Source organism: Myotis daubentonii, chromosome 7 (genome assembly GCF_963259705.1).
Source record: "Myotis daubentonii chromosome 7, mMyoDau2.1, whole genome shotgun sequence".
Classification (NCBI taxonomy): domain Eukaryota; kingdom Metazoa; phylum Chordata; class Mammalia; order Chiroptera; family Vespertilionidae; genus Myotis; species Myotis daubentonii.
The window spans coordinates 9,308,265-9,320,743 of record NC_081846.1 but is presented as its reverse complement, the minus strand read 5'-3'; the positions used below and the strand labels follow the sequence as shown (position 1 = coordinate 9,320,743).

Sequence of the window (12,479 nt, the reverse complement as noted above, 5' to 3'; positions counted from 1 at the left end):
TCTAGGGCCCAGTGGTTCAGCCTCCCCAATTACCTGAGGAGGACACTCTTGGTGCACCCCCTGTGGGCTTTGTGCACAGTCTTGTTGTAGTTAAACCTTGATTGTTGTAGGTATCACTGGGAGGAATTGACCTCCAGGCCAATTGGCTGTGAGAATCAGCTGTGTCTGCAGTGGGAGAACTTCTGTGCTGGAGACACCCCTCTGGGGCAAGACTTGCCTCAATGGGGCTTTGGTGCTCACTGAGTCTGCCCCCTCAGTGTGTCCTTTATGGTTCCATGGAGCTGCAAACTGGATGGTCCCACTCTGACCTTTGGGTTTCCTGGCTCCTAGATCTCTAGGGAGGTTCTAATCTAGCCTCTGCCTAAGGCTATCCAGCAAAAGCCTCCCTGCAGGGCTTGGGCGGGGAGGGTCCCACAGGATCAACAGGTGGGGCTAGCAGTTATGGCTACTCTCAGTCCAGCCCTCAGAGGCTCTGCTTCTCAATGTCCTGGTAATCGCTGCAAGCCCCTCAGAGAGAAAGCTGCCCTTGAGTTCCGACCGATGCCAGACAGTCCCGCTTCTCCCATATGAGTCTGGGTCCCTAGAGACTCTCCCGGAACTGGAGCTCTGAGCCTGAGACCCCTCCTGATTGAAGACGACAACCGGGCCCTCAGCTGCCAGCCCGCTCCGCATGCACCTCCGCACCTTAGTATTTTACTTCCGCACTGCACCTCCTCTGAGTCTCAGTGTGCTTTTCTCTTTCCTTCTAGTTGTAGAATTTCCACTCAGCCAGCCTTCCTGTGGTTCTGGATGATGTCAGTTCTGTGTTTTAGTTGTATTTTTGATGTGGTTGTTCAAGGCAGCAAACTCCGGTGTTTACCTATGCCGCCATCTTGGTTTCTCTCCTATTTTATCTTCCTTATGTGGTTTAAGGAAATGTTCTGATATCTTAGGACAAAGTATTGGAAATGTTTACCTACTGTGTAGGTTAATTAAAAGTGAAAATTTGAAGATTATATCTACTTTTATGAATTTGTGCAGTAATCTTATTACAGAAACGACAAAAAAAGAAATGCTTAAAATTGTTCTATTAACTTTAGATATCAGATTGATGGTAGCATTTCCTGCTGCTAACATTGGATTTAGGTCAGAAATATGTTGGTTTGGGGTGACTTTTATTTTCCTTATCCTTTTTTTTTGTAGCAATTAAATTTTTAAAATGAATATATAGCTATATTTTATAATCAGAGAAAAATCCTAAGTGCTATTTTCATTAAAATATTAAAATAGGAAGGCTTGGGTTCTATCTTCTGGATGTGCTGTTACCTACCTCCCGATGAGCTGCTTGCAGGTTTGGTTTGCAGAGACCACAGTGGGGCCAACACGCCCATAGAATATTTTAAGGTCCTTGATTGTGTCTGTGCCATCTTCAAACTTCACACTCATCCCGGCATTGACAATGGCAAAGGCATTCTCCTGGCGTTGGGCCAGCCGCAGTCCCGACACAAAGTGCCACTGGAGGAATAAGGACACATATGTAATACGTTAATCAATAAAGAAAAAAAAAACACTCAGAAAGGTTCGTGCTTGTCTCTACTGTGTGACAAGCAGGGCACTTAGGTGATTATTAATAATAAAAAGGACACTGCTAATGGACTGGTATTCTCACTGTTATTAACTGTTGAGCTGACGGTATGTGAGCACTGGCTCGTGTGTCTTACCTACTAGTATGGTAATATTTAATCCTCACAGTGACTGTACTCATTTCCAATTTACTGATGAGGAAACTGAGAGGTTAAGTGACTTACACAAGGTCACACAGTAAGTGGCAGAGCTGGGGTTCAAACCCAAGCCGTTTGGCTTCAGAGTCTATGCTGATCTACTTTCAACTCCAAATCACCTCATGTGGCTTCGGTCAAACGACTTAAACTGTTTGGGTCTTAATTTTCTTTAAAAGGAGAAGGTTGAGTTTGATCAGATGGTGCCTCAAGGGATGAGGGGAGGATCCAGAGGTGGGGTGTCTCTACAGCAAACTACCAAACCTTCACTTTTAACTAGTTTGGTGTTCTATGTAAATTTCATTTGCAGAAAGAATTCTACTGTTTAAAAAAAAAATAAAAGCTTGAAAACTACAGCACTAAATGGCTTCCAGTGTTTTTCAGGTTTAAATTTGTCATTTTAGGTTAAATTTCATGATTAGTGTTAAATATTAGAGTGACAAAATGGGAGAACATCTCTTTGTGTGGCCAGTATCTTGGTGGGGGTGGGGGAGAAGCTAACCCTACCACCATGGACCCTATTAAGGATAAACAATTTTTGATTTGGAAAGCAAAGGTGATAAGGAAGTGCTGGAGACACTTGTCACATTTACTCTACTGTATGACTGGGGGGACTTTCCATTCCTGCTGCCACGACCCTCATTACCTTCTCCCACCTGAATTGTTGCATTAGCCTCCTAACTATTCATTCAACCTTCAGTCTACCCTCCAACCAATTTTTCCTCGATCTTTCCAATGGATTGATATTCTTAAAATACCACTTTCATTAAGATTTTACCTTGCTTGAAAGTCTTCTGAGGTGGTTGTCTGCTAGAACATGTACCAACTCCTGATGAAGTAATAGATATGGGGCCCCAGCTCCCATCCAGTCTCATTTCATGGGGCTCCTCCAGCTGCCATTCACCCCAACCCCCATCCTCATGCTGTTCTCTCACCTGGATTGACCACCCTCTTCTCTCCACTGACCTATGCTTCCCTCCCCTTTTGAACAACACAGGGGAGGACTCTCCTCATCACAGGAACCACCCCAGCTTTTTGTCCACTCATGTCCTGTTTCCTATCTCAAGCCCTTCCTCTGAGATGTACAGACCTTGGAAGACAGGACACTGTGTCTTATACATCAGCGTGGTGCCTCCTGGATTTAGCCCCATGCCTGGCTTTAAATTTTATTTAAAGTATTTGGTTAACAAATGTTGGTTGACTTGGAAGTATTTTATGGTAATGAACGTTCAGTTCACCAGGAACTTATGGGAGATGATATTGGCGATAGTTTGCTCCAGTCTTGGCTAAAATGCATATTTATCTGAAACCAAAAATTCAGCTGCTCACACAAAAGGCTCTTCTTTGCAGAGAGAAGGCCCACAGAAATGTTTTTAACTTCTTTTAAAAACAAAAGAAAAAATGAATATAGTAACAATGAATATATAATACTGGGTTATATTCATCTTTGTAATAACACTAGAGGCCCAATGCATGAAATTTGTGCAAGAGTAGGCCTTCCTTCCCCCGGCTGCCGGCACTAGCTTCTCTCTGGCACCCGGGACCCGGGATTCCTGGCAGCCCTGGCTTTGTCCGGAAGGTCGTCCAGAAGGACGTCCAGTCTAATTAGTGTATTATGCTTTTATTATATAGGATGGTCATTGATTTGATTTTTATGAACAGAGACCCATGAAGGCAAAAATGTCTAAGGTCCACAAAAGCTCAAGATGGGCCTGATAGGAAAGCACATGAAATGGTCATGGAGAATCTGGCCCTTCCTGAGCGCAGCCCAATCGTCTCCCTGCAGCTGCTGGTTGGGAAAGGAGATGGCACCATCCCTGGGAGTCTGTCTGTGGCTCCTGCACAGGGTTCAGGGTGAGCAGGGTTCCCCTGGGCGGGCAGCGGGTCAGGAGTCCTTACCTGTGTAGAGTGGGGAATATAAACAGATAACACAATCTCTTCGGACTTAAGGTCAGCTTCAGGCGCTCTCTCAAGGAAATGGCCGTCTAAAGGAATCTGCCGTTCTCCTTCTATCAGAGAGATGAACTTGATTAGAATGCACATATTCAATTGGAGAATATCCAGCCAATGGCAGAGGTGATGTATCGGGTGAAAGAGAGAGAGTGCAGGCTGGGGGCCAGACAATGTGGGTTCTAGCTCCAGGTTCCACGCTGTGTCTCCTTAGGGAAGTCGCAGAACCTTTGGGGCTCTGGTTCCTCATTGTTGGAATGAAAGGGTTGGGCCAGATAAGCTGAAAGGCTATACAGAAGCAACCCAGTTTCACAAATGGGAAATGGGGAGAATGTATTTCACACATGGGAAACCTGAGGTCCAGAGGTCCGGAGAGGTTAGATGACCTGTCCAAAGTGCTGGAGGCGGGACTAGTGGCAGAGGTGGGGTGCCTCAGATATAGCTTCTTTTCTTTAAGCAGTTTGCCCTGCTTTCTTATTTGATCCACCATATTTTTTAAATGTGATTTTAATCAAAGACAGGGTTATAACAATAGTTCTATGAATAATATGCACTGCTTGTATTTCCTTAAGTACAATCATTTTCCCTTGGCAAGGATTAAACCGGTTGTGAATAAAGAGAGAAGTAATGAGTCATGTGCCCCACAAAGTTGATTTTGTTTAAAATGAAAAGTCCTAGAAGAAAAATTCCACCTTTATGAAACTCTGAAATCGAATATGCCATAAAACGTTGAAACCACAGAGATGCACCTCAGACATTTTTTGATAACTGCTTCTGGACTGTGCATGAATGTGACCACACAGTTAAGAAAAATTATTTGGTGCAGTAACTTATCTATGAGATACAGAATATCTAGAGAACAGGATAACTGATCTCAGCTTCATCCTTATGTTTGAAGGAATGTAGCTGTCACCTATATGTATTTGGTAAGTCTAAGTTGGATATGCTTGGGTTCTCAGGTCATAGTTTATGAAAGGCGCTACTTGACAGTGATAATTATAAAACAAAATGCTTAAAAGTTGGTCTCTTACCTTTAGATATCAGATTGATGGTAGCATTTCCTGCTGCTAAAATTGGATTTAGGTCAGAAAAATTCGGCCTGCTCACCACATGTCCTCCTAAAGTCTAAATAAATAAAGGAGACACTTCTTTTTTAGCTACTCTTAGCTATTTAACAGATAAGCAATTATGCATGCAGGGATACTGTGTAAGCTTTTAATTCTCTGCTTCGTAGAAAGATCTGGCAGAAATTGGAGAAAAAAATTAAAAGACAGGAGGAGAGCCTAAGGGAGCTTTGGGACAACATGAAACGAAACAACATACGAATAATAGGAGTACCAGAGCAACAGAAGGATGAACAAGGATTAGAAAACCTATTAGAAGAAATAATATCAGAAAACTTCCCTGAGGTGGGGAAGAAAAAAGTCACACAAGCCCAGAGAGTCCCAAACAAGGTGAACCCGAAAAGACCCACATCAAGACACATCATAATCACCATGGCAAATGTGCAGGACAAAGAGAGAATCTTACAGGCTGCAAGAGAGAGACGGAAAGTTACATACAAGGGATCTCCCATTAGATTGTCAAATGATTTCTCAACAGAAACACATCAGGCCAGAAAAGAATGGACTGAAATTTACAAAGTGATGCAAAGCAAAGGACTGAATCCAAGAATACTCTATCCAGCAAGGCTATCATTCAAAGTTGAAGGGGAAATAAGAAGCTTCACAGACAAAAAAAGGCTAAGGGAGTTTATCACCACCAAGCCAGCAATGCAAGGAATGCTAAAGGGACTGGTATAAAAAGAAGAAATAAAAATCTCAGAAAGAAAACAGCCACACACACACAAAAAAGAAATGGCTACAAACAAGTACCTTTCAATAATAACTTTAAACGTAAATGGACTAAATGCTCCAACCAAAAGACATCGAGTGGCTGAATGGATAAAAAAACATGACCCACACATCTGCTGTCTACAAGAAACCCACCTCATTAGAAGGGACTCACACAGACTGAAAGTGAAAGGATGGAAAAATATCTTTCAAGCAAATGGAAAGGAAAAGAAAGCTGGGGTAGCAATACTTATATCGGACAAAATAGACCTCAAAGTGAAGGCCATAACAAGAGATAAGGAAGGCCACTTCATAATACTAAAGGGTTCAATACAACAAGAAGATATAACCCTGGTAAACATATATGCACCCAATGCAGGAGCACCCAAATTCATAAAAAAACTCCTGGAAGATATCAAAGGAGAGATCGACAACAATACAATCATAGTAGGGGACTTTAATACACCATTGACAGCACTGGATAAGTCCTATAGACAAACAATCAGCAAAGATACAGCAATTCTAAATGACTCACTAGATCAGATGGACTTAATAGACATCTTCACAACACTTCATCCCAAAGCCAGGGAATATACGTTCTTCTCAGGTGCTCATGGGACATCTTCAAAAATAGACCACATATTGGGTCACAAGCAAAGTATCCCCAAATTCAAGAAGATTGAAATCATAAAAAGCATCTTCGCAGACCATGATGGCATAATACTAGAAATAAACTACAATAAAAACAACCCAAAATACTCAAACACCTGGAAACTGAATAGCATGCTATTAAATATTGACTGGGTTACCAATGAGATCAAAGAAGAAATTAAAAACATCCTGGAAACTAATGACAATGAAAACACAACAATCCAAAACCTATGGGACACAACGAAAGCAGTCCTGAGAGGGAAGTTTATAGCACTACAGGCCTATCTCAAAAAACAAGAAAAAATGGCAGTAAATCACCTAACTCAACAACTCAAAGAATTAGAAAGAGAGCAACAAGAAAACACCAGAGTGAGCAGAAGGAAGGAGATAATAAAGCTTAGAGCAGAAATAAATGACATAGAGACCAAAAAAACAATACAGAAAATCAATGAAACCAAGAGCTGGTTCTTTGAAAGGATAAACAAGATTGACAAACCTCTAGCCAGACTCACCAAGAAGCAGAGAGAGAGGACCCAAATAAACAAAATTAGAAACGATAGAGGCGAAATAACAACAGACCCCACAGAAATACAAATGATTGTTAAAAAATACTATGGACAGCTATACTCCAACAAACTAGACAACCTGGAGGAAATGGACAAATTCCTAGAAAAATACAACATTCCAAAACTCAATCAGGAAGAATCTAAAAATCTCAACAGGCCAATAACCATGGAAGAAATTGAAGCAGTCATCAAAAAGCTTCAATCAAACAAAAGCCCAGGACCAGACGGCTTCACAGGGGAGTTTTACCAAACATTCAAGGAAGAACTAAAACCTATCCTCCTCAGACTACTACAAAAAATTCAAGAGGAAGGAACACTTCCAAGCTCATTCTATGAAGCCAGCATCACCCTAATACCAAAACCTGGTAAAGACAACACAATGAAAGAGAATTACAGGCCAATATCCCTCATGAACATAGATGCCAAAATCCTCAACAAAATCTTAGCAAATCAGATCCAGCAGTACATCAGAAAGATCATACACCATGACCAAGTAGGATTTATCCCAGGGATGCAAGGATGGTACAATATCCGCAAATCAATAAACATGATTCATCACATAAACAAATTGAAAGAAAAAAACCACATGGTCATATCAATTGATGCAGAAAAGCATTTGACAAAATTCAACACCCATTTTTGATAAAAACTCTCAGCAAGGTGAGAGTAGAAGGATCATACCTCAACATAATAAAAGCCATATATGACAGGCCCACAGCCAACATCATACTCAATGGACAAAAACTAACACCATTTCCCCTAAGAACAGGAACAAGACAGGGATGCCCCCTCTCACCACTCCTGTTCAACATAGTACTGGAAGTGTTAGCCATTGCAATTCGGCAAGAAGAAGAAATAAAAAGTATCCAAATTGGAAAAGAGGAAGTAAAACTGTCCTTATTTGCAGACGACATGATATTATACATACAAAACCCTAGAGATTCCATCAAAAAGCTACTAGACTTAATACATGAATTTGGCAATGTAGCAGGATACAAAATTAATCCCAAGAAATCTGAGGCATTTCTATACACCAATAATGAACTTTCAGAAAGAGAGATTATAAAAACAATTCCATTTACCATTGCACCAAAAAAATTAAGCTACCTAGGAATAAACTTAACTAAAGAGGTAAAAGACCTCTACTCAGAAAACTACAGGACGTTGAAAAAAGATATAGAGGAAGACATAAACAGATGGAAGAACATACCGTGTTCATGGATTGGTAGAATCAACATCATTAAAATGTCCATACTACCCAAAGCAATCTATAAATTCAACGCACTTCCCATTAAAATACCAACAGCATACTTCAGAGATCTAGAACGAACTTTCCAAAAATTCATCTGGAATAAAAGAAGACCCCGAATAGCTGCAGCAATCCTGAAAAAGAACAAAGTAGGTGGGATCTCAATACCAGACATCAAGTTGTATTACAAAGCCACTGTTCTCAAAACTGCCTGGTACTGGCACAAGAATAGGCATATAGATCAATGGAATAGAATAGAGAGCCCAGAAATCGGCCCGAACCAATATGCTCAATTAATATTTGACAAAGGAGGCAAGAACATACAATGGAGCCAAGATAGTCTCTTCAACAAATGGTGTTGGGAAAATTGGACAGATATATGCAAGAAAATGAAACTAGACCACCAACTTACACCATACACAAAAATAAACTCAAAATGGATAAAGGACTTAAATATACGACAGGAAACCATAAAAATTCTAGAAGAATCCAAAGGCAACAAAATCTCAGACATATGCCGAAGCAATTTCTTCATTGATACAGCTCCTAGGGCACTTGAAACTAAAGGAAAAATGAACAAATGGGACTACATCAAAATAAAAAGCTTCTGCACAGCAAAAGAAACCATCAACAAAACAACAAGAAAACCCACTGTGTGGGAAAACATATTTGCCAATGTCATATCTGATAAGGGCCTAATCTCCAAAATTTATAGGGAACTCATACAACTTAACAAAAGGAAGATATACAATCCAATCAAAAAATGGGCAAAGGACCTAAATAGACACCTTTCAAAAGAGGACATTCAGAAAGCCAAGAGACATATGAAAACACGCTCAAAGTCACTAATCATCCGAGAGATGCAAATCAAAACAACAATGAGGTACCATCTCACACCTGTCAGACTGGCTATCATCAACAAATCAACAAATGACAAGTGCTGGAGAGGATGTGGAGCAAAAGGAACACTTGTGCACTGCTGGTGGGAATGCAGACTGGTGCAGCCACTATGGAAGACAGTATGGAGTTTCCTTAAAAAACTGAAAATGGAACTCCCATTTGACCCTGTGATCCCACTTCTAGGAATATATCCCAAGAAACCAGAAACACCAATCAGAAAGGATATATGCATCCCTATGTTCATAGCAGCACAATTCACCATAGCTAAGATCTGGAAACAGCCTAAGTGCCCATCAGTAGATGAATGGATTAGAAAACTGTGGTACATCTACACGATGGAATACTATGCTGCTGTAAAAAGGAAGGAACTCATACCATTTGCAACGTCATGGTTGGAACTGGAGAGCATTATGCTAAGTGAATTAAGCCAGTCAATAAAGGAAAAATACCACATGATCTCACTCATTCATGGACAATAGAGACCATTATAAACTTTTGAACAATAATAGATACAGAGGCAGAGCTGCCTCAAACAGATTGTCAAACTGCAGCGGGAAGGCCGGGGAGGGTTGGGGGGCAGGAGGTAGGGGGGTAAGAGATCAACTAAAGGACTTGTATGCATGCATATAAGCATAACCAATGGACATAAGACACTGGGGAATAAGGGAGGCTAGGGGACTGTCTAGGGCGGGGGGATAAAATGGACACATATGTAATATCCTTTGTAATACTTTAAGCAATAAAAAAAAAAGAAAGAAAAGAAAAAAAAAGAAAAAAAAAAAGAAAGATCTGGCAGAGCTTTGGGGCAGTGAAGTAGATTCGGACAACATACGGGGTAAGGTTCCCACCCCTGACTCCATTCAGACTCATTGCCTGAGAAAATAAGCCTTTCCCATGTGTAACGAGGAGCCAGCTGTCTTTGAGAACTGGCCCTAGAGTGAGTGTTCTGTAACACAGGGGAAGATGCAGACTGCAGCCTGAGGAAACTCTAAAGAACCGGGAAATGGAACTCATTTTCTAAATGTTTGCGGTGCTGCTGTGCCCAAACTGTCAATAAGGAGGACATTTGAAGGGAGCTAAGAAGGCAAGACGGTGAGAGGAAGACATGGTCCAGAAAAAGGGATAGAAGATGCCCAAGGTGAAAACATATGGTGGATTTTGAGAATCAACAGAAATGGAGCCAGAGACAACTAGGAAAATGTGTCCCCCTCTCAGCGCCACTGAACTACTCACCATGTGTGGAATGGGTAGTGGTTTGAACCAATTTTCCCTTAAATCTCAGATAATTTGGAAACCTTAATAAACTAGATAACTGGGGATGTCCAAGAATTGACATTTGGGTTACACATGTTTGGAAACTGACCTCATCACAAAGCTCTAAGAGGAGAATCATCCATAAAAGAGTATTTCAGAAAGGCAGGCTCTTGTTTACTAAACCTTGGGTAAGACACCTTTCACAGACTGTTAGAACCAGACAGGATCTTAGAGACAGTCCATTGGTTTGAACCTTAATTTTTTTTTTTTAATGTTTTCTTTTTCTTTTTTTTTTAAAAATATATTTTATTGATTTTTTACAGAGAGGAAGGGAGAGAGATAGAGAGCTAGAAACATCGATGAGAGAGAAACATCGATCAGCTGCCTCCTGCACATCTCCCACCGGGGATGTGCCCGCAACCCAGGTACATGCCCTTGACTGGAATCGAACCCGGGACCTTTCAGTCCGCAGGCCGACGCTCTATCCACTGAGCCAAACCGGTCTCGGCATGAACCTTAATTTTTACTTTCAATTTCAGAGAGGAAGGAAGAGGGAGAAAGGAATAGAAACATCAATGATGAGAGAGAATCATTGATCAGCTGCCATCTGCCTACTGAGGATCAAGCCCGAAACCCGGGCATGTGCTCTGACCAGGAATCGAACTGTGACCTCCTGGTTCATAGGTTGGCGCTCAACCACTGAGCCATGCTGTCTGGGCTTAATTTTTACAATGGAGAAACAGTGGCTTAAAGTGGTTTCTCCAGGATCATGCCACTCACAGGTGACAGGCTGAGATTAGAATTTGGGCCCCTTCACATTCCAGGAGCATAATCTTGTTACATAATATGCTGCTTCTCACTCTGGGCACACACATGCACACAATGTGAGCCCTCTCACTTTGGGCGCACGCACCTGCGTGCACATACATACACACACACACTCACACTCATGTTGCAGAGATTTATTCAACACTGACTTGTTGGGTTTCCACTTCAGAGTGATGTTTGCTCAACTGAACAGAACTGTATGGCTGACTGTACCTATGGCCCATTTCCTATGACACTAGAGAACCTACTGCCATACTCCTGATCTGGACTCCGGCAAGCGTCCTCAGGTGCGTCCGGAGGGCACGGTAGGTCTTAGTCTTCTCCTTTGGTTGCTCCGAAACAATAAAAGCTAAGGCATCATTCAGCTGGGCGAGGCTGTAGCCCGCCCCGATTGTCACCCCTGAAAGTAAAACATTGGCATGAATCCTTAAAGGAAAAAGACACCTGGGCTGCATGGAAGCCACCTTTCGAATAGATCTTCCCTTTTCTCATTAACTGAGAATGACAGGAACCAAAGATGAAGCTCATTTCTGGCAATTTGCATTATTCCCAGATATTAGGTACCAAATTCTTTTTCTCAGTCACGTGTACAGTCATATATGCCATATACGCCAATATACGTCAACCACAGATATTTGAAATTTATTAGTTTACTTCTAATTTAGTGTTTTCCGGAATGTATTGATCAAATATAAGATCTGCAGCCAAGATTTTATAAGGTTCTTAAAAGCTCAGTAAGCCCGAGTGGGACTTGACGTGCACGTTCGCGTTGCCCGCTTGCCTTCCTTCCAGAGCCGTTGCTTCCTACTGTTCCCTTGCCAAACGAGAATAGACACCTTCCTGTGCCTCAGGTCGGTTTCCTGCAGGTGAACTCACAGGGGATGCTTTGAGTAGTGATGTCACCTAGTTTATGTATTCTTTTTTTAAAAAAATATGTATTTTATTGATTTTTTTTCAGAGAGGAAGGAAGAGGGATAGAGAGTTAGAAACATCAATGAGAGAGAAACATCAATTCAGCTGCCTCCTACACACTCCCTACTGGGGATGTACCCACAACCAAGGTACATGCCCTTGACCGGGATCGAACCTGGGACCCCTGAGTCCACAGGCTGATGCTCTATCCACTGAGCCAAACCAGTAGGAGGTATTCTTAAGGGGGGCCATACTGCCCCCAAGGGGGTGAAAAAAACCTTTTCCTTTTTATGTATAAAGCTCTGATATACATACTGTACATAAAAAGATACATTGTCTGTGGTTTTAAAATTTCATGGAGAGATGATTACAGAAGAAAGTTCTATTGCCCCTCTGAGAGGCAGCAATAAAGAGATTGAGAAACATTGGTTTTGATTCTGTAGGCTCTACCTCCCCAACCCTTGCCCACCCCCTCACCAAGTACTTCCATAATCTTTCTTCCAAACTGCCCCCCCCCCACCAGCCTGGCTTCCCCCTGCTCCACCTCTTCCTGGGAGTGTAAAAGGTGAAAAGAATTACT

At 41.7% G+C, this 12,479-nt stretch overlaps 1 protein-coding gene across 1 annotated transcript in view; it reads right to left on the bottom strand.

Moving 5' to 3' along the window:
* Positions 1-12,479, bottom strand: part of LOC132238106 (aldehyde oxidase 4-like) — an 86,704-nt gene that overhangs the window by 48,148 nt on the left and 26,077 nt on the right. Inside the window, exons 11-14 of the mRNA XM_059702694.1 lie at positions 11,236-11,387; positions 4,739-4,832; positions 3,657-3,766; positions 1,310-1,494 (exon numbers count right to left, since the gene is read on the bottom strand). Of these exons, the coding sequence (XP_059558677.1) occupies positions 1,310-1,494; positions 3,657-3,766; positions 4,739-4,832; positions 11,236-11,387 (541 nt within the window). The remainder of the gene's footprint in view (positions 1-1,309; positions 1,495-3,656; positions 3,767-4,738; positions 4,833-11,235; positions 11,388-12,479) is intronic.